Here is a 25,109-nt window from a genome sequence, read left to right on the forward strand (position 1 = left end):
GGGGCACCACTGTACACAGTTCAGACAGCCTACCTCCAGGCCAAACAAGCATTTCGTTCAGAATACAGGGATCATTGGTTCTTGCGACCACCGATAAAAACTTTGCCACTGCTAATGTTCTAGCGTTTGTCCGGTCTTTCCAATAGGAACCTGACATAGCGAGCCTCTGATTTTCCTGGGAAAGGTACCAGCAAGGGTAGTATCAGTTCAGCCCTGGCTTGCTCATATTTTGCACAGTGCAACAAAATACGTTTTATGGAATCGATGTCTTGAGCACACGAGCCAAGTCTGTCCTGGTAGGGAACTCCTCTCAACACTGCAGAAGGAAAGACGTTTAGTCTGGCTTTGGTGAAAAGCCTTCGATAGTTTGGTATTGTCAGGTTTTTAATATAAGATGTTAACTTAAAGACATGCCCATATTGTACTCCTGCTGCCAGCGGACTACAGACTGCGTGTGATCGAGAGCACAAGTCACTGTGTGCATTATCCAATATTCTATTTAAACATCGGATCGGGTTCTGTTTGTTGAACTGCTTTGTGAAAGATCCGCTGCAGCCATTTGAGAGTTAAAAATAAAATAAAACAGAGATAAGAGCAGCGGAATTATTTTGTATGCAGTTGCAACAAACCAACCCCCCTCCCCACAAAAAAATTAGCGCTTTCAGTTGTAGAAACGTATTTCAGATCCAATGCAAGCTAGGATAATGATCTTCCCTTTAAAGGCACAATAATAATTAATAATAATAATAATAATAATAATAATAATAATAATAATAATTACATACATACATACCCCACTTTTGGTGTTCATCTTACAGTACATCTTACAGTTTTGTTTTGTAGTGTTACGGGTTGCATTTAATGGAATATTTTCGTCTGCTGGAATAATTTCCAGTAATAATAATAATAGTAATTTATTATGTATACCCCGCCCATCTGGCTGGGTTTCCCCAGCCGCTCTGTGCAGCCCCCAACAGACTATTAAAAACACGATAAAACATCAAACATTAAAAACTTCCCTAAACAGGGCTGCCTTCAGGTGTCTTCTAAAAGTCAGGTAGCTGTTTATTTCTTTGACATCTGATGGGAGGGCGTTCCACAGTGCGGGTGCCACCACCGAGAAGGCCCTCTGCCTGGTTCCCTGTAACCTCGCTTCTCGCAGGGAGGGAACTGCCAGAAGGCCCTCAGAGCTGGACCTCAGTGTCGGGGCTGGATGATGGGGGTGGACACGCTCCTTCAGGGATACTGGTCCAAGGCCATTGAGGGCTTTCAAGGTCAGCACCAACACTTTGAATTGTGCTCGGACACGTACTGGGAGCCAATGTAGGTCTTTCAGGACCGGGGTTATGTGGTCTCAGTGGCCGCTCTCAGTCACCAGTCTAGCTGCTGCATTCTGGATTAGTTATAGTTTCCGGGTCACCTTCAAAGGCAGCCCCACGGAGAGCGCATTGCAGTAGTCCAAGCAAGAGATAACCAGAGCGTGCACCACTCTGGCGAGACAGTCTGTGGGCAGGGAGAGTCTTATCCTGCGTACCAGATGGAGCTGGGAGACAGCTGCCCTGGACACAGAATTGACCTGTGCCTCCACGAGGCCAGAGGATGCCGAAAAGAAAATACGGATAGCGCCTGCCTGATTTGCAGTGGCAGGTAGTTCCCAGGGTGCATACACTATTGGAGACAGCCTCCTGGAGTCTTGTAGGATTGTGTTCATAAGCCTTAAGTCAGGGATGGCTCCTGGGGAAAGCAAAGGAGATTTCCATGTTGTTGTTGTTTTTTCCTGCAAAGGTGTTTAATTATTATTTGGGTGACGCCTTTATTACAGAAAATAATATTTTCCTTCTCCAGGGTTGAGTGGAAGGATAAGAAGGCGAATGAGTACCAGAGGCTGTTTCAGCTTCTGTCTAGCATCCCTAAAAAAGGTACGAGAACATAGCATCTTTATTTTGGGGGCCGGGGGGCTGGGAGTGCTTACCGTCAGCAGACAATCTACGCCAGGGCCAATCCCATCGTATATTCCTTAGATTTCTTCCCTGGACGTGCCTCCGAAGGAACCCAGACCGTACAAATACCTATAAATACTAATACCACTGAAATTTCTTAACTTTAAAACAACTCGGTCATTTAGCGTGGCAGAGCCTTTGGAACTCCTTGCCGGTTGAGATAAAGAGAGGCGCCTGGTTGTTGTTGTTATTTAGTCATTTAGTCGTGTCTGACTCTTCGTGACCCCCTGGACCAGAGCACGCCAGGCACTCCTGTCTTCCACTGCCTCCCGCAGTTTGGTCAGACTCATGCTGGTAGCTTCGAGAACACTGTCCCACCATCTCATCCTCTGTCGTCCCCTTCTCCTTGTGCCCTCCATCTTTCCCAACATCAGGGTCTTTTCCAGGGAGTCTTCTCTTCTCATGAGGTGGCCAAAGTCTTGGAGCCTCAGCTTCAGGATCTGTCCTTCCAGTGAGCACTCAGGGCTGATTTCCTTCAGAATGGAGAGGTTGGATCTTCTTGCAGTCCATGGGACTCTCCAGAGTCTCCTCCAGCACCAGAATTCAAAAGCATCCATTCTTCGGCCATCAGCCTTCTTGATGGTCCAGCTCTCACTTCCATACATCACTACTGGGAAAACCATAGTTTAACTAAACGGACCTTTGTTGGCAAGGTGATGTCTCTACTTTTTAAGATGCTGTCTAGATTTGTCATTGCTTTTCTCCCAAGAAGCAGGTTTGGTGTTGAAGTGGCTGTAAGAAGAGGAGTTTTCAGGGGGAGCAAAAATGTCAAGTGCAGCATTTTCGTAGCACCCGGTTCCTGGCTGATGTGAATCGTGGGCCCTGGGGCATACGGGTATCTGAAAAGCATCCCATTTCTGCGGATGCAGCAATTGGGCAGGGGAAAAACATTTCCAGGGAAATAATAATAATAATAATAATAATAATAATAATAATAATAATAATAATTTATTTATACCCCACCCATCTGGCTGGGTTTCCCCAGCCACTCTGGACAGCCTCCAACCAAACATCAAAATACAGTAATACATCAAACGATAAAAGCTTCCCTAAACAAGGCTGCCTTCAGATGTCTTCTAAAAGTCTGGTAGTTGTTGTTCTCTTTGACATCTGACGGGAGGGCGTTCCACAGGGCGGGCGCCACCACCGAGAAGGCCCTCTGCCTGGTTCCCTGTAACCTCACTTCTCGCAGGGAGGGAACCGCCAGAAGGCCCTCGGAGCTGGACCTCAATGTCCAGGTAGAACGATGGAGGTGGAGACGCTCCTTCAGGTCTACTGGGCTGAGGCCATTTAGGGCTTTCAAGGTCAGCACCAACACTTTGAATTGTGCTTAGAAACGTACTGGGAGCCAATGCAGGTCTTTCAAGACCGGTGTTATGTGGTCTCAGCGGCCGCTCCCAGTCAACACTGCCCCATGCGTTGCCTAATTCTTCACCCCCATCCTTCATCGCCTCACTTCCCAGCCATGCTGAACTCTTCATAATCTTATCTTTTAAGCCTCTTCATTTCGGCTCCCGACTCTCTGTTTGGCTCATCTGTTTGTTGGTAACAAGAGAGAATCCAGGCAAAGCCCGATTAGCGTAAAAAAAACGCAGTTGGCATTCTGCTGCGTGTGCCAATCTCAATAATAATAATAATAATAATAATAATAATAATAATAATAATAATAATATATTTATACCCCGCCCATCTGGCTGAGTTTCCCCAGCCACTCTGGGCGGCTTCCAATCAAGTGTTAAAAACAAGACAGCGTTAAATATTAAAAACGTCCCTAAACAGGGCTGCCTTCAGGTGTCTTCTAAAGAGAAGATAGCTGCTTATTTCCTTCACATCTGATGGGAGGGCGTTCCACAGCGCGGGCGCCACTACCGAGAAGGCCCTCTGCCTGGTACCCTGTAACCTCACTTCTCGCAATGAGGGAACCGCCAGAGGGCCCTTGGCGCTATATCTCAGTGTCCAGGTTGGACGATGGGGGTGGAGACGCTCCTTCAGGGATACTGGGCCATTTAGGGCTTTCAAGGTCAGCACCAACACTTTGAATTGTGCTCGGAAACGTACTGGGAGCCAATGCGGATCTCTCAGGACCGGTGTTATGTGGTCCTGGCGGCCGCATTCTGGATTAATTGCAGTATTTGGGTCCTCTTCAAAGGTAGCCCCACGTAGAGCGCATTGCAGTAGTCCAAATGGTAGCCATCCTTGGCGTTTTATGGGACGGTTTCGTCAGCTCCACATCCCAGCCAATATCGCAATTCCTGATTTCTCTGATTTCGCAGCTCGGGCCGAGATTCGAACGGGGGGCGCCTGGCCTTTCTCACCCCCTATGTGGGCTCCCTCGTGGAATTGGCCTTTTAGCTCCAAACTGCAGGGGACCAGTGACTGGCTTCAAATGAAGCCAGGTTCCTAGTCCTCACCGTGGGTTGCGTGTCTCCCTGTCGGACCCAACGAGGAGAGGTTGCTGTTTGGGAACTTTCATGTTTAGACAAAAGGCAAGCGAGGGAGTTTGTAGAAAGTTACATGTGCCACCCTGACACTGGATCCGAACCTGGAGATTGGAAGATCCAGGACAGGCCCGTTTAGCTGCGGAACTCCCTGCCACCCGGTCGGCCACTGTGAGAACAGGTAAGGTAAAGGTAAAGGGACCCCTGACCATTAGGTCCAGTCGTGGCCGACTCTGGGGTTGCGGCGCTCATCTCGCTTTACTGGCCGAGGGAGCCAGTGTGCAGCTTCTGGGTCATGTGGCCAGCAGGACTAAGCCGCTTCTGGCGAACCAGAGCAGCGCACGGAAACGCCGTTGACCTTCCCGCCGGAGCGGTACCCATTTATCTACTTGCACTTTGACATGCTTTCAAACTGTTAGGTGGGCAGGAGCAGGGACCGAGCAACGGGAGCTCACTCCGTCATTGCAGGGATTCGAACCGCCGACCTTCTGATCGGCAAGTCCTAGGCTCTGTGGTTTAACCCACAGCGCCACCCGCGGACGTGGGACTAAATGGGCCCGATCCCGCATGGCGTCTTCCGGGACCTTCCTTCCTTCAAAGTGTAAAATCCACAGGTTTGCTCCCAATGCAGCCCTGGTTTAGACCAACCGTTCTGGTCCCGCCTTCTTCTTGTTTTTTTGCAGAAGGGGCGCAAGTATCTGCGCCCCCCCTGCCCAAAGAAACCTCACCTGAATCTTAGCCAAAGACTCCCATCACCATCTGCTGTTCTGGAGGCGGGAAGCCGCTGTGTAAAGCTTTCTTTCAAAGGCATTTTCCACCTCCTTCCAGCCTCCTCCCTGGTGTGTTCTGTTGCTGCTCTCAGTTCATCTCTGTAGTCGTACACAAACCCTCTTCAGGGGATTTGTGGCTGGCTGCCCAGTTTCTACAGAGTCTTGTCTCTTCTCTTCTCTTCTCTTCTCTTCTCTTCTCTTCTCTTCTCTTCTCTTCTCTTCTCTTCTCTCTGCTCCCATCCTCAAATTTCCTTTCTTTATAAATAATTTTTTCATTAGTTTTTTTAACATATCATTTCCAACAATAATTAAACATACTTTTGCATCTTATTCAAATTTTTGACTTCCATCAATCCTGTCTGAAAATTTTCCACTCTAATCTCTTAGTATGCATTTTTTATCTTCCCTATTACATTTCAAACTCATAACCAATATCTCTATCTTTTTCTACTTTGCGACACTTCGTATATTTCTCCTTACAAAACTTATTGTACTACTACGAGCGTAATTTGTTGATGACAGTTGCTCTTCAAATAATTCATATACTTCTTCCAATCTTCTGTAAATCTCTGGTCCCGCAGGTTTCGAATCCTTCCTGTAATTTTGTCCAATTCTGCATAGTCCATTAATTTCGTCCTCAAATTTCCAATTTGCTTTTGAAGCTGAGAAGATACTTCCCTGCTTCCAGGCCTAAATAACAACAACATCAATTATTATTATTTCTAATGAAATTTATTACAGTCAGAGACCAGCTTGTAAAACACAAATGGAACTACAATCCCAATAGAACTATTATTCTTATCATTTATTGCTTATACCCTGCCCATCTGGCTGGGTTTCCCCAGCCACTCTGGGCGTCTCCCAACAGAATATTAAAAGCACAATAAAACATTAAAAACTTCCCAAAACAGTTCTGCCTTCAGATGTCTTCTAAAAGTCAGGTAGTTGTTTATTCCTTTGACACCTGATGGGAGGGCATTCCACAGGGAGGGCGCCACCACCGAGAAGGCCCTCTGCCTGGTTCCCTGTAACCTCACTTCTCACAGGGAGGGAACCTCTCGTGCTCAGGTCAGTTTTCCACGGGCAGCTGATTGTCCGCAATGGGAGGGCAGGATCAGGGCAGGATTTTGGTTTGATGAGACCCTAAGCTACTGAAGGTAACGGGACCCTTTATATGTCCAGCTGTCCTTTGTCAACAACAGATTGCTGCTGGTTTTGTGTTGAACATATGCTACATGGTAATTGATGGACCTAATAGGTAACTTAAGCCATTTGCACATATTGCCATGCAAGCAGTCCATGCAGAATGTAAGATAAAGGTAAAGGGACCCCTGACCATTAGGTCCAGTCGTGGCCGACTCTGGGGCTGCGGCGCTCATCTCATTTTATTGGCCAAGGGAGCCGGCGTACAGCTTCCGGGTCATGTGGCCAGCATGACTAAACCGCTTCTGGCGAACCAGAGCAGCGCACGGAAACGCCGTCTACCTTCCCGCCAGAGCGGTACCTATTTATCTACTTGCACTTTGATGTGCTTTCGAACTGCTAGGTGGGCAGGAGCAGGGACCGAGCAACGGGAACTAGGCACCCTATATATAGAAAGGAGCAAAGCAGGGATCTTTTAGGGAGCAGGTAAGCAGGCGGGGCCCATGACTTACATCCTAGGAGCCTACCCAACACAAAACACTGTTGCTGTATGTCGGTTTTATTTTATTTGTCTTTTATCTTATATTTTGGAAATGTACATCCAGGTGTGTTTTTTCCTTTAATTTTTTTAGTGGACCCCAAGAGAGTGGGGCCCTAATCTATAGCTTGTTTAGCTTATACGTAAATCCGGGCTCTCCTTGCATTCTGAACATTACACACTTTCTTTCCCTTCCAGGTGACTTCGACCTGGAGAAGGTGAAAGAGTCCACCTACTTTTTCAGCTGACCCCGGAAGGCATGTCGGAAGCTGTTCCAGAGACCCTGCCCTGCTTCGCCCCGTAATCCGGCTCAGAACGGGCTCTGCTACCTCCAGAGTGAAAAAACGGTGGGGAGGAATTTCTCGCACCGTGCAAAACGTCTTCGGTCTCTCTGCCCCGAGCCTCCATCAGGTTTCCTTTTCCTCCTTTCCATCCCAGAACTCTGATCAGCCCCAGCTGCCTCTATGCAACCACTGTTTTCGTTTGTTTTTCAAATGCCCAAACGGTGAAGAATCGACGGAAGAAAGCCGTCCTCCCGGCTTGGTGCTGCTTAGCTCATTTGGTGCCATCCCAAAGGGCACTTGGCTTGCCACCCCGAACCTCTGCCAGCCCTCTGGAGGAAGGGCACCTTTGCCCTTAACCAGGAGAGTTTTGTGGCGGCAGGAGATGGTAGCGTTGACCCACAGGCTTCCTTCCCCTCCCTTCACAGGACGGCACAAGTTGGCGCCGACTCTGAAGGCTGGTATCGCCGCCGTGTTGGGCTCCAGCTCCCGTCAAGCCCCCGAACCTTTGGGGGCTGGTTGGAGCAGGACTCCGCAGCTTCTGGGGGATTCGTTCTTGCAACGGCAGAGCATAGGAACCACATGGGAAGAGAAATACGGGTGAAATTCCCTTGCCTGGCGCTGTCTGCTTTGGTTCTGCCCGCATCGTCCCACTTGCCACTTTTTGGGTACCACGGCATGGGGCTCCCCCTCAAACTGCCTGTGGGGTACAGAATCGAGTCCCGAGCTTCCCCCACAGGGGATGTTATCCCATAGCTGTCAACTTTCCCCCTTTCTTGCCAGGAATCCTATTCGGGATAAGGGAAGTTCCTTTAAAAAAAGGGGAAAGTTGACAGCTGTGTGTTATCCTCTCCGTCAGGGAACGGTTAAGTTTGTTCCGGCAGAGTGGCCTGGGGAGGGCTGTTTTGATGTACCAGGAGAGATGTGTTTCTCGCCCCCCCTTGGCCAATGCCTGTGAATTAAAAGCCTACAAGAAATCTCTGCCTCGCCTCTGGAATTTCTGATCCGTCGACTCCGGGGAACGAATTCGGCCAATGCTCTTGCCTTGAGAAGCGAGGAGGCAGCCCGCAGTGTCTCTGCACTGAGTCTCTGTCCGTGGGCTTCTTTCAAGCTCCGCTGGCGGTCAGGGGATAAGGAGAGAGTTCAACAACACTGAGAAGATTACCTGTTTGCAGTTCTGGTCGCCTCAGCTCAGAACGGATATGGCAGAGTTGGGAAAGGTTCAGAAAAGGGAAAGGCCAAACGGTTAAGGGGGGTGGGGCAACTCCCCATTGGGGAAAGCTCGCAGCATTCTTGTTCTTTTTTCGTTTAGAGAAAAGGTGAATAGGAGCAGACATGATGGGAATTGTATAAGGTAAGGGGCGCGGGTGGCGCTGTGGGTTAAGTCACAGAGCCTAGGACTTGCCGATCAGAAGGTCGGCGGTTCGAATCCCCGCAATGACGGGGTGAGCTCCCATTGCTCGGTCCCTGCTCCTGCCAACCTAGCTGTTCGAAAGCACACCAGTGCAAGTAGATAAATAGGTACCGCTCCAGCGGGAAGGCAAAGGGCATTTCCGTGCGCTGCTCTGGTTCGCCAGAAGCGGCTTAGTCCTGCTGGCCACATGACCCGGAAGCTGTACGCCGGCTCCCTCGGCCAGTAAAGCGAGATGAGCGCCGCAACCCCAGAGTCGGCCACGACTGGACCTAATGGTCAGGGGTCCCTTTACCTTTACGTTTATGGAGAAAGTAGCTGGAGAGCAGAAAACGTTATCCCTTCTAATACTCGAACGCTTGAGGAAACTCAATGAAGCTGAGCGTTGAAAGATTTGAGGCAGGCAAAAGGGACCGCACGACCTGCGGAACTCCTTGCCACCGGAGGCAGGCTGCCGACGTTGTTAATACGGCGCCCTGAGCACAAAATGTTCAGCTGGAGAACACCCCCGTCCCGGGACCCCCCCCCCCCAATATGGAAGAAGGCTCGGAGCCTGGGGATTTGTGGTGGGGGCAACGATGGGTGGTCAGAAGAAGACTGGGAAGAGGTAGCAGAAGAGACAACAGGGTTTAGTGAGCAGGAAGAGGCCGTGGCAGAGAGCAGTGCAGAATCGGGAGACGGGAGAGGAAGGGGAAACAGGAGATGATATGAGGCACGAGTGTCTCCCCCTCCTGCCGCAACAGACTCCAGGGAGTCTCCTCCTCTTGGTGCGACCAGTTCCCCTCTGCCCCCTGGTTTCCCAGAACCAGCAGAGATATGAAGAGGGCGGAGTAAAGAGAGACGATGGAGCCGTAGGCTGCTGGAGAAGGTACCTGTGGAGGAGCCTTAGAGAGTGGTGGGAAGGCAGGGACTCTCGGTCCTCGCAGCCGTTCCTTTGGGGCAAGACCTACTGGGAAAGGGCTTCTGCAACCACTAGGCCTGTGCCTGTTTTTTGTTTCTTTGAATAAAGAGTCATCTTCACCGACATTGGTACTTTCTTGACTCCTGCTCCTGAACAGCTAGCTCTAAAGGGGGGATTGGAGCAACTATTCATTATAATTATTTTTGTTAGTTTTACATAAAGTTATGCACCATAAACACAACATCTTTGCACATTAAAAAAAAAAAGTTATTTCAAACCTTGAGACCTCCTTCCTTTCCTCCGTGGTTTCCAGTTCTAAATTTTATCCCTGCATCTTTTACGGTGATCCGTATCTGTTATACAATCACAGTATCCAAAATCCCTGTTACATCCCTGTCATTGTTCTTCCTGTCAATGGTTTCAACTGTTTACACAACATACGTTTGGAGCAGTTTTATACATCTTTGCTAATTTTGTGGGTGCTAATGTAGGTACCTAGACAGCATCTTAAAAAGCAGAGACATCACCTTGCCCACAAAGGTCCGTATAGTTCAAGCTCTGGTTTTCCCAGTAGTGATGTATGGAAGTGAGAGCTGGACCATCAAGAAGGCTGATCGCCAAAGAATGGATGCTTTTGAATTCTGGTGCTGGAGGAGACTCTTGAGAGTCCCATGGACTGCAAGAAGATCAAACCTCTCCATCCTGAAGGAAATCAGCGCTGAGTGCTCACTGGAAGGACAGATCCTGAAGCTGAGGCTCCAAGACTTTGGCCACCTCAGGAGTAGAGAAGACTCCCTGGAAAAGACCCTGATGTTGGGAAAGGGGAAGGGGAGAAGGGGACGACGGAGGACGAGATGGTGGGACAGTGTTCTCGAAGCGACCAGCATGAGTTTGACCAAACTTTGGGAGGCAGTGGAAGACAGGAGTGCCTGGCGTGCTCTGGTCCAGAGGGTCACGAAGAGTCGGACACAACTAAACAACAAATGTAGGTATTCTGTGCTGGTTTTCAAGGTGGAGAGAACCAGCTTGTAGGATTCGCATGGGGGCAGCCGGCTGGCCACTGTGAGGACACGATGATGGGCTAGATTCGAAGCCAAGGCCCCCTCCTGCCTCCTTGAGTCATTCCCACGACACAAGACGTTTCCCCTACCTGTTCCGAGATAAGGATGCTTCACTCGCAAGAGGCTGTGGCGTCTTAACGCTTCACTTGCGGCTAAAATTAGAATCACAGCCTGCCTATTAGTTATCTGGAATGTTACCAAGGGAGTGTGTTGTTTGCGCTATAATTAGTAGGTTTTTAATACAATTTTGTGCCTTGTTTCTTATTGCGGCTGCAGACTTCCGAATCTCTCTCATTCTTGACAAGGGCCTTAAAGCCCGTGGGCAAGTTTTCAGCTGAATGTTGCGATGCGATTTGGCTCCCTAATATCTACATTATATGCCCGAGTCCCTTGCTTAAATTTGGTCGCAGGGCAACGTGAGCAAGTAGCAGAAAACTGGGCAGGTTTATTATTATTATTATTATTATTGTTATTATTATTACCCATTTATGCATTTAAATGTTTAGATTTCTTGCCCAAAAAGGAAAACCCTTGAAGGAAGCTGGCAAACAACGTAATAACTACCGTATTTTTTGCTCTATGACTCACTTTTTCCCTCCTAAAAAGTAAGGGGAAATGTGCGTGCGTCTTATGGCATGAATGCAGGCTGCGCAGCTATCCCAGAAACCAGAACAGCAAGAGGGATTGCTGCTTTCGCAGCGCAGCGATCCCTCTTGCTGTTCTGGCTTCTGGGATTCAGAATATTTTTTTTCTTGTTTTCCTCCAAAAAACTAGGTGCGTCTTGTGGTCTGGTGCGTCTTATAGAGCGAAAAATACAGTAATAAGCTGCCCACTGAGGTCCAGCTCCAAGGGCCTTCTGGCGGTTCCCTCCCTGTGAGAAGTGAGGTTGCAGGGAACCAGGCAGAGGGCCTTCTCGGTGGTGGCCCTGTGGAACTCCCTCCCACCAGATGTCAGGGAGATAAACAACTATCTGACTTTTAGAAGACATCTGAAGGCAGCCCTGTTTAGGGAAGTTTTTAACGTTTGATGTTTTATCGCTTTTTTATTAGTGTTCTTAATATTCTGTTGGGAGCCTCCCAGAGTGGCTGGGGAAAGCCAAACAGATGGGCAGGGTTTAAATAATCTATTATTACAGTGGGAGCTCGGGTTAAGTACTTAATTCGTTCCGGAGGCCCGTTCTTAACCTGAAACTGTTCTTAACCTGAAGCACCGCTTTAGCTAATGGGGCCTCCTGCTGCTGCTGCGCCACCGGAGCACGATTTCTGTTCTCATCCTGAAGCAAAGTTCTTAACCTGAGGTAATATTTCTGGGTTAGCGGAGTCTGTAACTTGAAGCGTATGTAACCTGAAGCATATGTAACCTGAGGTACCACTGTATTATTATTATTATTATTATTATTATTATTATTATTATTATTGAATTCGGTGCTGCTGGGGTAGCTCAGTTGATAAGAGCATAGTGCTCTTAATTTCAGGGTCGTGAGCTGGAGCCCCATGTTGAGAAAAGACCCTGCAACTCGGGGCTGGTCTAGATGACACTCAGGGTCCCTTCCAAACTCTGCCATTCTGTGAAAAGCCTAAGGAGCACTGGGAATGCAGAAAGGTGATTAATACTGAATCAGACCATTGGCCTATGATTCAGCTCTTCCTCTCTTTTCCCCTAAAGGCAAAGTAAGGTGCTAGTCCACATGGCTCTGAATTTTTAAAAAATGGAATTAAGTAGGAAAGACGGAAGCTGCCTTATACTGAGCTACAGCATTGGCCCACCCAGCTCAGTGACCCAGCAGCAGCTCTCCGCGATTTCAGGCGGGACTCCGTGAGCAGCCCTGCCTGGAGATCAATCCCATAGGCCAGTTTTTCCCAAACGGTGCATCGCATTCTAAATCCGGCCCGCAGACAGTCCGGGAATCAGCGTGTTTTTACATGAGTAGAATGTGTCCTTTGTCCATGGAGTTTTCTTGGCCAGGATACTGGAGTGGCTTGCCGGTTCCTGCTCCAATCACTGCAGATGGTGACAGCAGTCACGAAATTAAAAGGCGCCTGCTTCTTGGGAGAAAAGCAATGACAAACCTGGACAGCATCCTAAAAAGCAGAGACATCACCTTGCCAACCAAGGTCCGCATAGTTAAAGCTATGGTTTTCCCAGTAGTGATGTATGGAATAGTGAGAGTTGGACCGTCAAGAAGGCTGATCGCCGGAGAATGGATGCTTTTGAATTCTGGTGCTGGAGGAGACTCTTGAGAGTCCCATGGACTGCAAGAAGATCCAACCTCTCCATTCGGAAGGAAATCAGCCCTGAGTGCTCACTGGAAGGACAGATCCTGAAGCTGAGGTTCCAAGACTTTGACCACCTCATGAGAAGAGAAGACTCCCTGGAAAAGACCCTGATGTTGGGGAAGATGGAGGGCGCAAGGAGAAGGGGGTGGCAGAGGACGAGATGGTGGGACAGTGTTCTCGAAGCGGCCAACATGAGTTTGACCAAACTGCGGGAGGCAGTGGAAGACAGGAGTGCCTGGCGTGCTCTGGTCCAGGGGGTCACGAAGAGGCGGACACGACTATACGATTAAACAACAAGAACAAGAATGTGTGCTTTTGTTTCAAATGCGTATCTGGGTTATTTGTGGGGCATAGGAATTCATTCATCCCCCCAAAAAAGAAATATAGTCTGGCCCCCCACAAGGTCTGAGGGACAGTGGACCGGCCCCCTGCTGAAAAGGTTTGCTGACCCCTGGTCTTGAGAATTTGCCAAAAGTTGTACATTGAAGGCACCAGACTCACCTCTGTGAAGATAGCACCACTGCTTAGGGCCTGCCCCACAGAACTCCTTCCCCAACCCATGCTGCCAACCCCTGAGCGTTTGAGGGCAGAGGAACTACCAAGAGGGCCTAACCTCCTGCCGATCTCGGTGCCCGATGCCTGTTGACGCGAGCAAGCCTTAGAAATTGCGTTGGCACCATCGCTCCCGAACTGCTAGTGCGGCGAGGTACGCTGCTCTTGCAAATGGAGGTTTTGCTGCGCAAACTTTGCTGAGCGCCGCAGAGATGAAATCGGGAGCGAGAGTTAGGACATGGGATGCATTTGGGTTAAAGAGACGAACAGACAAACCCAAAAGGATGCATCTCTTACATTTTAAAATGACAATTTTGCTGCTCTCCCTGTGGCTGGAATCGGAACGGTTTAGTGTCGGGTCCCCTGGCCGAGCGGTTGGCTTTTTCAGAACCGGAAGGGGGAATGTTTTTTTCAACAGAGGCTCCTGTGGCCTCTCCTATCAGCTTCCTCGACTCTTTCCCTCTGCGTTTGAGGATTATCGCAAGGAGTGCAGCCCGCAACCAAATTCTGCAGCATGGATAGCGAGCCGTGAACAGCCTAGATAGCAAGTCTTCCTGCAGGATACTGTTAATTTTGGGGTTTCTTAAATATTTATATTTTATTAAAAGCTTCACAGTGAATTAAAACGAAGGGGGAAGAAAAGAAATACAGAGAAACGAAAAACAAAACAGGAAAACAAGAACATTGAAATGACAGTAAAATGTAAACGACGTCGTATATATGTAAGCTTCTTATTTCCCTCAAGTGTAAATAAGTTCATGAATCACTTACAGGATACTGCTAAGTTGTGAGGAGACCCCTTGTTTCCCAGTCTTATTTTTGAAGTGATGGACATATATATTATTATATCATTATCATTACTTTATTATTCTTTCTTACCCTTGGAAAAGGATGTGGTGATTACTAAGACCCAGCATGGGTTTCTCAAAAATAAGTCATGGCAGACTAATCTCCTTTTCTTTTCTTTTCTTTTTTTTAAATGGAATTACAAACTTGGTTAGGGACGCGGGTGGTGCTGTGGGTTAAACCGCAGAGCCTAGGACTTGCCGATCAGAAGGTCGGCGGTTCGAATCCCCGCAATGACGGGGTGAGCTCCCGTTGCTCGGTCCCTGCTCCTGCCATCCTAGCAGTTCGAAAGCAGGTCAAAGTGCAAGTAAATTTCAACAGGGACAAATGTCAGGTTCTGGGAGAACCAGATGCACAAATATAGGATGGGAGGGAACACCTGGCTTAATAGCAGGACATGTGGAAAGGATCTAGGGGTCTTGGCGGACCGCAAGCTGAACACGAGCCCACCGTGTGATGCAGCATCAAAAAGGCTAATGCTATTCTAGGCTTCATCAAACAGAAGTCTAGTGTCCAGATCAAGGGAAGTAATAGGACAGCTCTATTCTGCCTGGGTCAGACAGACCACACCTGGAAAACTGTGTCCAATTCTGGGCACTACAATTTAAGACAGACATGAACAAGGTGGGAGGTGGGCAAAGATGGGCGACTGAGATGATCCAGTGTCTGGAAACCAACCTTACGAGGAGCGATTGGAGGAGCTAGGTAGGTTTAGCTTGGAAAAGGCGGTTCCAATTCCATCTTCGATTATCTCAAGGGCTGTCAAATGGAAGAGGGAACAAGCTTGTTTTCTCCTGCTCTGGAGGTCAGGACTCGAACCCATGGCTTCAAGTTACAAGGAAGGAGATTCCAACTCAGGATTCTGACAGTAGGAGCAGTTCAGCAGTGGAAGAGACTCCCACCCGAGGTTATGGGCTCTCCTTCCTTGGAGGTTTTTAAGCAGAGGTTGGATCATAGCTGTCAGCTTACAGATTTGGAAATAAGGGACCAGCAGCCTCGGAAATAAGGGATCAGCAGCCAGAATAAAGGATTTTCCAGGCACAGGTATGTTCAGCTTCTGAGCCCCTCCGAGCCAAAGGCAGAAAGCCCAGCCAGCAGCCCAACGAAGCCTCAAGCGGTGGTTCCCACAGTGCAGCAACCCGGCAAAGGAGACGCAGCAAGGGAAACCACCGTCACCTCTCCGCTGGGAAGCGCTGAGCAAAGGCGAGTCCCCAGGCAACGCGGCCGATTTGATTGGCACAAGGCATGCAAGCTCCACCCCCCAGTCGTCCTTAAGACTCCTTATTGGGTGAGCAACGCAGCCAAGCAACACAGCTGGAGCCTCCCTCCTCCCTGGCCGGCAGGGAGGGAGGGAGAGGAGCTGCTTCCTTTGAAACCCAGGAAATTTAAGGGACATCATCAATAAGGGACAGCAGCAGGACATGGCGCTGGGATCAGGGACTTTCCCGCCAAATAAGGGATGGTTGACAGCTATGGGTTGGACTAGATGACCGTTGGGTCCCTTCCAACTGGTTTTGGGGGTTCAGTTCCCCCAAACGACGAACCGTGGCCCTTACCAAATCTTAATATTTGTTTACTGCCCGCTCGTCACAATGGCGCTGCTTCAGGTTTGGTTGTAAACGCCTCTGGCTAGGAATCGCAGGTGGGAAAGGCCGCGTTGAACCCGCGTCCAGCTAGCGAGCTTCCCTGTGGCCCAATCCGGCACTGTTTTCTTCCAGCTCAGCAGCAGAGTGCCGGCAAAAGAGATGAGCGTTTCGTGGTTGAGGGTGGCGGCGTCAGAGTATTCTTAAGTGAGTCCCTGGTGCATCTTCTCGTGAGTTTCTCACACCTTGCTGCTAAGCAAGATCTCCAAGAGAACCGGTTCCTTTATTAAACAAGTAATAAACAAGGCTGCCCTCTGAGGCCACGGAAAATATGAGCATCAGTCCAACTCCTAATTCACAGAAGGAGCAATAGGGGGCTGGCAATCTCCTTTAAGGGACGTGGGTGGCGCTGTGGGTTAAACCACAGAGCCTAGGACTTGCCGATCAGAAGGTCGGCGGTTCGAATCCCCGCGACGGGGTGAGCTCCCGTTGCTCGGTCCCTGCTCCTGCCAACCTAGCAGTTCGAAAGCACATCAAAGTGCAAGTAGATAAATAGGTACCACTCCAGTGGAAAGGTAAACGGCGTTTCCGTGCGCTGCTCTGGTTCGCCAGAAGCGGCTTAGTCATGCTGGCCACATGACCCGGAAGTTGTCTGCGGACAAACACTGGCTCCCTCGGCCAATAAAGCGAGATGAGCACTGCAACCCCGGAGTCGGTCACGAATGGACCTAATGGTCAGGGGTCCCTTTACCTTTACCTAAAGCATTAAAAAAGAGAGCTAAAAAACAACAACAAAAACCACTTAATTTTTTTAAAAAAACCAATGAGGACTGGAATCTTACTTGATCTTCAGCAGAAGGCCCTCAGCTCAAGGGCAGAACATCTGCTTTGCATGCCAAAGCCCTTTATTCAATCCTTGATGTGTTTTTCTGAGTAGGGCCAGGACAGACTCATCCTCCATGAATTGGTCTAATCCTTTTTTAAAGCCATCCAGTCACTCGCTGTATCTTGTGACACTCTTACTGAGTCAACACTTGTTCTCTCTCTCTCTCTCTCTTTCCTAGTCGGAAGGCATGCAAAAACTCCTGTGTTTAGGCATGGAAGCAGTTTTTATGCATGGGCACAAAAAAACAGCTCCTCTTCCGGCATCAAGAGTGGGAGGAGATAACTCTGTCTGTCTGTCTGCCGGTCGCTCTCTCAGACACACACACATAAACACACCTTCCAAAATGTCATCACTGCCTTGCCTATGCCTCTCGGCTCATTGCCATACAGGACTCAGCCAAACAGCCGCTCCCAGGGGCCAGACAGCCCCAGAAAAAGGCAGACAGAAGGACGTGAGAGGAAAGGCCAAACAGGTGCAGCTCTCGAACGCTTTGCAGAATGGTGCATCGTGTTTTGAAAGGATCCCACCCGGCAGAAAAGTGAGGAGAGAGAGGGAATGGCGAAAGTCGTTCTGAGGTTCTGAACAGCATCGTAAGGACAGAAGACGAGCCCTGATGGATCAGCGCCCCATCTGGCCCAACATACTGTTCTTAAAGTGGCTGGTTTCCACCAAGATTTAAGCACCCAAGGGCACATTCCCCTGCTGTGGTTTCTGGAAGCGCCGCTGCTGTGGACACGGGGCAAAGCCATCGTGGCTTAGCCATCAACAGCCCTTGAATTTGTATGTTGGTATCTATCAGGGTGGCGCTGTGGGTTAAACCACAGAGCCTAGGGCTTGCAGATCTGAAGGTCGGCGGTTCGAATCCCCGCAATAACGGAGTGAGCTCCCGTTGCTCGGTCCCTGCTCCTGCCAACCTAGCAGTTCAAAAGCTTGTCAAAGTGAAAGTAGATACGTACCGCTCCGGAGGGAAGGTAAACAGTGTTTCCGTGCGCTGCTTTGGTTGGCCAGAAGCAGCTTAGTCCTGCTGGCCACATGACCCGGAAGCTGTACGCCGGCTCCCTCGGCCAATAAAGCGAGATGAGCGCCGCAACCCCAGAGTCAGCCACGACTGGACCAAACGGTCAGGGGTCCCTTTACCTTTATCTATCTGCCTTGAGAGGCAATGGGGTTCACCTCCAGGGGTGAAGTCAAACCGCTGTGCTAGCAGCACCCAAGCGACCTCCCCTGGGCAGCGCGTCTGGAGGTCCTGCGCTGCCCAGACGACAGGACCACCCCCCCTCAGCCTCAAAGATGGGGGTCCGAAGGAAAGCAGAGTGAAACGTTTGGCACCGGCTTGGCTGCAGCAGTTGCCAGAAGGAGGCGTACAAGGCGACAACCAACCACTCCAGATTTGTGTAGGGTTTACAACTGTTAACGGAGAAATCTGAGGGCTCCCTTGGACAAAAAAAACAAGGACACCAGCCAGGAATACCAGAGCAAAACAGCAGCCAGTAGGCTTGGTCTTTATTGAAGACTGTCGTGACAGGACTCCTACCTGCCACCAGGTGGAACAAGATGGAAGCCCCAAACAAAAGAGAACCCCAACTTTTATTAGCTGCTAATCCCCATGTTACACCCCCCCCAAACTACATCACTCATACATCACGGTTACATCATGAAAGGGGAGGTCTGGTGGCAGTAATCTGGCTTGGATCTTTTGCTAAAGCTTCTGGCAGCCTCACAGTTTAGGGGAGTTAGAACAATAAAACAATGAGATAAAACAATACCCTGGTACCTCGGGTTACAGACGCTTCAGGTTAAAGACGCCGCTAACCCAGAAATAGTGCTTCAGGTTAAGAACTTTGCTTCAGGATGAGAATAGAAATTGTTCTCCGGCGGCAGCAGGAGGCCCCATTAGCTAAAGTGGTGCTACAGGTTAAGAACAGTTTCAGGTTAAGAACGGACATCCGGAAAGAATTAAGTACTTAACGCGAGGTGCCACTGTAAATTAAAACAACAAAACAAAGCACTAAAAGGCGTTAAGAAATAAAATGGGAAAGAGGATATAAACAAATGATAAGGGTTGGTTATAGAGCAGAAACTTGCCTGAGAGCTCAGAACCCTGCTTCAAACATTCCTCTAGCTTGGTAGCTGTGGTCTAAACCACAGAGCCTAGGTCTTGCCGATCGGAAGGTCGGCGGTTCGAATCCCCGCTACGGGGTGAGCTCCCGTTGCTCAGTCCCTGCTCCTGCCAACCTAGCAGTTCGAAAGCACACCAGCGCAAGTAGATAAATAGGTACCGCTCCGGCGGGAAGGTAAACGGCGTTTCCGTGCGCTGCTCTGGTTCGCCAGAAGCGGCTTAGTCATGCTGGCCACATGACCCGGAAAAACTGTCTGCGGACAAACTCCGGCTCCCTCAGCCAGTAAAGCGAGATGAGCGCCGCCACCCCAGAGTCATTCGCAGCTGGACTTAACTGTCAGGGGTCCTTTACCTTCTTTTTTTTTAAGCTTGGTAGCTGTCCCTGCAGGAGTGAGTTCCGTAGTTTATGCACCGCATGAAGATCTACATTATTTTTTGTATCCCTTCCGAACACTTAAAGGAGATCTGCATGGTTGTGTCCACCCCGTCGCATCATTTAAGTGCCACAATAACCCTGCAAAGTAGAAATAAAAAAATTCCTTCCAGTCGCACCTAAAGACCAACTAAGTTAGTTCTTGGTATGAGCTTTCGTGTGCATGCACACTTCTTCAGATACACATGTATCTGAAGAAGTGTGCATGCACACGAAAGCTCATACCAAGAACTAACTTAGTTGGTCTTAGGTGCTACTGGAAGGAATTTTTTTATTTTGACTATGGCAGACCAACACGGTTACCTATCTGTAACCTGCAAAGTAGGTCAGGCTGAGAGGATGTGAGCAGCTAGCCTAGTTCTTTACTCCAGATGTTTTCAGACAGCAGCTGCCACCACCCACAGCTTGAACTCAAAACATCTGGACATTGTTCAGTCAGGGAAGGTGGATTTAACCACTACACCTCCCCGATTTCAGAACACGAACTCCCGTTCTGTGAAAGATGTAAACTGGAGAGCAAGGTCAACATTGCTCCTCCGGCACAAGCCACTTCCCCTCAGTTTTGCTGTCTGGAAAATGGGTACCCAAGCCCGAGAATAGCCTGCCCCATGGGGCTGCTTTAAGGGCCAATGCAAGGCTGAAATGCTCTCTGCATCTAAAGCAAAATATACACAACCAATTCCCTGCTTCCCATCCAGCCACCATTTCCACTTAATTTTTTATTTTTAAAAAACGAACGCCTTCATGCATTTGCATATGAAATTAGGCTGCTCTGCATCCCGGGACCTGAGTATTATGGGCTGTGACACTAATACTATTTCGCCCTCTTTCTTGAGGATGGGCAGCCTAAATTAGAAGCCTCTCCGGCGGCAGAATGTGGCCCTGGGGAGGCGGGTGGCTCAGTATGGAAATTCTGGGTCGCATCAGGCCGCAATCTTATCCCACCAAGACAGACCAAGCATTTGGGCAGAAATCTCCTCCATAATCTATCCGAAGAGGCCTGCAGCTCGATGAGGCTGAATGTCCATCTTAGTCCAGCCCTCTGTTCTCATAGTGGCCAAACAGTTGCCCCAGCCAGCGTTGCAGATAATCTAATCACCAAATGGCACCTTAAACCTGGGGTAAAGGTAAAGGGACCCCTGACCATTAGGTCCAGTCGTGACCGACTCTGGGGTTGCGGCGCTTCCGGGTGAGGTGGCCAGCAGGACTAAGCCGCTTCTAGCAAACCAGAGCAGCGCATGGAAACGCCATTTACCTTCCCGCCAGAGTGGTACCTATTTTTCTACTTGCACTTTGAGGTGCTTTCGAACTGCTAGGTTGGCAGGAGCAGGGACCGAGCAACGGGAGCTCACCCCGTCATTGCGGGGATTCGAACCACCGACCTTCTGATTGGCAAGTCCTAGGCTCTGTGGTTTAACCCACAGCGCCACGCAAACTTGGGTTACGGTCACCATAATGGAAAGTCGGGGCGCCATTTCTTCCATCCCCCTGCACTTTGGGCCTTCATTCCCACCTTCTCTGGCATTCTGCTTTCTTCCCATTTATTCTTCCTTTCTCTCCTTCCTTCTGCTAAACCTTCTTCCGTCCCTCTCTCCTTCCTCTCCCTCTCCCTTGACCTTCTCCCCCAGTTCTTTTCCTTCTCCCCCTTAGCCAAAGCACTCCCTCTTTGACCTTCCTTCCTCTCTTGACCTTCTTCCCCATCTCCCTTTTCCCCTTCTCTCTGACCTCCCACCCTTTCCTCCTCCCTCCTCCTCTCTCTTGACCTTCGTCCCCATCATTCCTACCATTGCACTCCCCTCGGTCCCCCCCTCTCTGTCTGACCTCCCTCCCCTCCCTCTCCCTTTACCTCTCCCCTCCTTCCCTCTCTTTTGACCTACCCTCCTCTCCATCTTTTGCCCTTGTCCCCCTCTGTTTGACCTCCCTCTCCCCTCTCTTGACCCTACCCCTCCTTCTCCCCCCATCCTTTGCCCTTGTCCCCCCCTCTCTGCTTGACCTTCCTCTTCCCCATCCCTTGACCTTCCCCTCCCTCCTCTTCTCCCCCCTCTATCCTTTGCCCTTCTCTCCCTGCTTGACCTTCCCCTTCTCTCCATCCTTTTGCCCTTGTCTCCCGTCCCGGTTGACTTTTCTCTTCCTCCCCCCTTGACCTCCCCCTCCCTCCCCCCTTCTCTCCCCTCCGCCCTGTTTGAGCTTCCTCCCCTCCCCCTCTCTCTTGACCTCCCCCTCCCTCCCTCTCCATCCTTTGCCCTTGTCCCCAATCTCTCTCTTTGACCTTCTCTTTCTTGAACTCCCCTCCCTGCCCTTCTCTCCCCTCCCTCCCCTGTTTGACCTTCCCTCCCCCTCTCTCTTGACCTCCCCCTCCCTTCTCTCCCCTCCCTCTCCATCCTTTGCCCATCTCTCCCCCTCTCTCTGCTTGACCTTCCTCTCCCTCCCCGCCCCCTCTCTGACCTTCCTCCCCTCCCCCTCCCCTTCTCTCCCCTCCCCCTCTGTTTGACCTTCCTCCCCCCTTCTCTCCCCTCCCCCTTTTGACCTTCCTCCCCTCCCCCTCTCTTGATCTCTCCTCCTTCCTCTCCCTCCCCCTCTGTTTGACCTTCCTCCCCTCCCCCTCTCTCTTGACCTCCCCCTCCCTTCTCTCCCCTCCCTCTCCATCCTTTGCCCTTGTCCCCCCTCTCTTTGACCTTCCCCTTCCTTCCTCCCTCCCTCCCTCTCTCTTGACCTTCCCCTCCCTCTCCTTCTCTCCCCTCCCCCTCTCTCTTGACCTTCCCCTCCCTCTCCTTCTCTCCCCCTCCCCCTCTCTCTTGACCTTCCCCTCCCTCTCCTTCTCTCCCCCTCCCTTCTCTCCCCCTCCCTTCTCTCCCCTCCCTCTCCATCCTTTGCCCTTGTCCCCCCCTCTCTCTTTGACCTTCCCCTTCCTCTTCCTCCCTCCCTCCCTCCCCCCTCCCCTGCCAGCCAGCCCCTCCCCGGGGCTCCTCGACGCTCCTCCCCCTCCCCTCCCCGTCTCTGCCTCTCCTCCCCGGTCTCCTCCGCCGTCGCCGCCGCCGCTGCAGCAGCAGCAGCAGCCGCCGAGGGGCTGGTGGTTCTGGCTTGCGCGGCGGCGAGTCCATCATGCGGACGGGCGGCGGCGGCGGCGGCGCGGCCACTGCAGCATCCGCAGCATCCTCGGGGCGCGCCTCTCCGGCCGCGTCTCCCCCGGCGGCGGCGGCGTCTCCGGCCTCGAAGGGGCGGCTGCTGTCCCTGCGCGGAGGCGGCATGGGCAGCCGCGCCGGCAAGGGGGGCTCCCCCAACGGGGAGTGCCGCCGAGGGGGCGGCGAGGAGGGAGTCGGCGGCGGCGGCCCCGATCCGGCGCCCTCTTCCCAGCCCAAGGTCTCCTTCTCCTGCAGCGCCGACGGCTCCCCCAAGGCGGCCGAGGAAGGGGCATCCTCGGGGGCGGCGGGCGCCCCGTCGGAGGGCGAGCCGGGGGGCAGCCAGGCCAGCTTCATGCAGCGCCAGTTCAGCGCCATGCTCCAGCCGGGCGTCAACAAGTTCTCGCTGCGGATGTTCGGCTCGCAGAAGGCCGTCGAGCGGGAGCAGGAGCGGGTCAAGTCCGCCGGAGCCTGGATCATCCATCCTTACAGCGATTTCAGGCGAGTGGGCCTTTTCCCCTTGACCCCTAGCCGGCGAGTGGACTCACCTGTGTGGGTGGGAGTGGACTCACCTGGGGTGACTCACCTGCGATTTGGGGAAACGGAAGGGGGGTCTTGCCATGGGGGTTCATGTCTGCAGTGATTTCAGGCGAGTGGGCCTTTTCCCCTTGACCCCTAGCCGGCGAGTGGACTCACCTGTGTGGGTGGACTCACCTGGGGTGACTCACCTGCGATTTGGGGAAACGGAAGGGGGGTCTTGCCATGGGGGTTCATGTCTGCAGTGATTTCAGGCGAGTGGGCCTTTCCCCCTTGACCCCTAGCCGGCGAGTGGACTCACCTGTGTGGGTGGGAAGTGGACTCACCTGGGGTGACTCACCTGCGATTTGGGGAAACAGGGAAGCGGGGGTCTGGGTTAGATACATGTCTGCAGTGATTTCAGGCGAGTGGGCCTTTTCCCCTTGACCCCTAGCCGGGGAGTGGACTCACCTGTGTGGGTGGACTCACCTGGGGTGACTCACCTGCGATTTGGGGAAACAGGGAAGGGGGGGTCATGCCATGGGGTGCATGTCTGCAGTGATTTCAGGCGAGTGGGCCTTTCCCCCTTGACCCCTAGCCGGGGAGTGGACTCACCTGTGTGGGTGGACTCACCTGGGGTGACTCACCTGCGATTTGGGGAAACAGGGAAGGGGGGGGTCTGGGTTAGATACATACCTGCAGTGATTTCAGGCCATTGGGCCTTTTCCCCTTGACCCCTGGCCCTCACCTGTGTGGGGAACTCACCTGGGGGGTGGGTACTACCTGCAGAGAGGCGGAGCAGCTGAGGGGAACTGTCCTTGCCAGGAGGGGTTAGAAACCGACAGGGATTTTAGGCAAGTGACTCACCTGCGATTTGGAGAAACAGGGAAGGGGGGGGGAATCGGAGGTAACTCACTCCTGGGGTAACTTGCCTCTGGGATGACTCACCTGTGATTTGGAGGAACAGGAACAGTGGTCTGGGTTACCTTGCCTTGGGGATAACTATCTGCAGTGATTTCAGGCAAGTGGGGTAGATTGGGGGTAACTCACTCCTGGGGTAACTCACCCCTGGGGTAACTCACCTGGGGGATGCTACCTTCAGCGATTTGGGGGAATGGGGTGGTGGTCTGGGGTAACTAGCCCTAGTGTTAACTACCTGCAATTATTTCAGGCAAGTGGGGGAGATCAGGGGTAACTCACCCCGGGGGAACTCCTCTCACGGGGGAACTACCTGCAGAGATATCGGGGGTAACTCACCCTGGGGTAACTCCTCTCACGGGGGAACTACCTGCAGAGATTTGGGGGTGGTGGCGGAGTTGGGGCACAGACTCTGGGGGGAATCTCCTTGGGAGGGGGGTAAGCAACTGCAGCGAATTTCAGGCAATTTGGCTAACTCACCTTGGGGGTAACTACCTTGCGGTTTGGGGGAAGAGGCGGTTTTTGTAGTAACACATATTGGGGGGGTAGGGCATTAACTATCTGCCACTTTCATGGGGTATGGAGCAGAGGGAGACCTGGGGTATCTAAACTTGGGGGGAACATACTTAGGGGGGGGGTAACTGCTACAGGGTAGTTACCTCTGGTTTGTACTGACAGGGAGCCCTAAGGCAATTTTAGGCAAGGTCAAGGATTCTCTGCCCCCCCCCCCTCCAGCAAGGGAGGAAAGAATTCAGGGGTCACTACTTTGTCTAGGGACAGAAAACCCTATATGTACTTGAATATATCTGTCACACAGCAAATTCAGGCCTAGCAAGGGGTTTTCCCCACTCCTTGCCCCCCCCCGAATTGAGGGAGGAGCAACTGGGGTAACTAACCCAAGGTAACTACCTCAGTTAGGGACGGAGGGGGATATTCAGCGTGGCCGAGGCGTCGTGGAGAAATCTGGGCTGGATCCCACCGCCGCAAGGTCTCTCGGGGGTGGGAGAGAGGTAGAAATCCTTTGGGGGGGGGGGTTAGTGACAGAGGATCACTTTTCCTGCTGGAAGGTCCTGTTGTGATTTGGGGAAAATCAAAAAACCCATGGAAAACCTGGCAACCCCTGGGTAACTACCTCGGGGTTCGAGATGGTCCAGGGCTGAGTGCCAATCGAACGGCGCAAGGAGATTTCCGGCGAATCAAAATTTAGGCGGTTAAATTGGGTGGAGGATCTGGTGGGGGGCAGCAAAAAAGGAAGGGTGGTTATTTGAGGGCAACTACCTTGGTGGCAGTAACCTGGGGTAACTACCTCTGGAGGTGG

General features: G+C 51.3%; 2 protein-coding genes and 1 long non-coding RNA gene across 3 annotated transcripts in view; 2 read left to right on the plus strand and 1 right to left on the minus strand.

The window, feature by feature from the left end:
* The window catches only part of POLRMT (RNA polymerase mitochondrial), a 43,084-nt gene extending 34,937 nt beyond the window's left edge, over nt 1-8,147 (plus strand). The window contains exons 20-21 of the mRNA XM_083483627.1: nt 1,846-1,919; nt 7,088-8,147. Coding sequence (XP_083339753.1) covers nt 1,846-1,919; nt 7,088-7,137 — 124 coding nt within the window. The 3' untranslated portion in view covers nt 7,138-8,147. The remainder of the gene's footprint in view (nt 1-1,845; nt 1,920-7,087) is intronic.
* Nucleotides 1-25,109, minus strand: part of LOC310697629 — a 305,101-nt gene that overhangs the window by 266,527 nt on the left and 13,465 nt on the right. The window lies entirely within an intron of this gene.
* The window catches only part of HCN2 (hyperpolarization activated cyclic nucleotide gated potassium and sodium channel 2), a 51,262-nt gene continuing 48,560 nt past the window's right edge, over nt 22,408-25,109 (plus strand). Inside the window, exon 1 of the mRNA XM_083483707.1 lies at nt 22,408-22,858. Within this exon, the coding sequence (XP_083339833.1) occupies nt 22,485-22,858 (374 nt within the window). The 5' untranslated portion in view covers nt 22,408-22,484. The remainder of the gene's footprint in view (nt 22,859-25,109) is intronic.

The sequence above is a fragment of the Podarcis liolepis genome (assembly GCF_965112155.1).
Source record: "Podarcis liolepis genome assembly, chromosome: 18".
Classification (NCBI taxonomy): domain Eukaryota; kingdom Metazoa; phylum Chordata; class Lepidosauria; order Squamata; family Lacertidae; genus Podarcis; species Podarcis liolepis.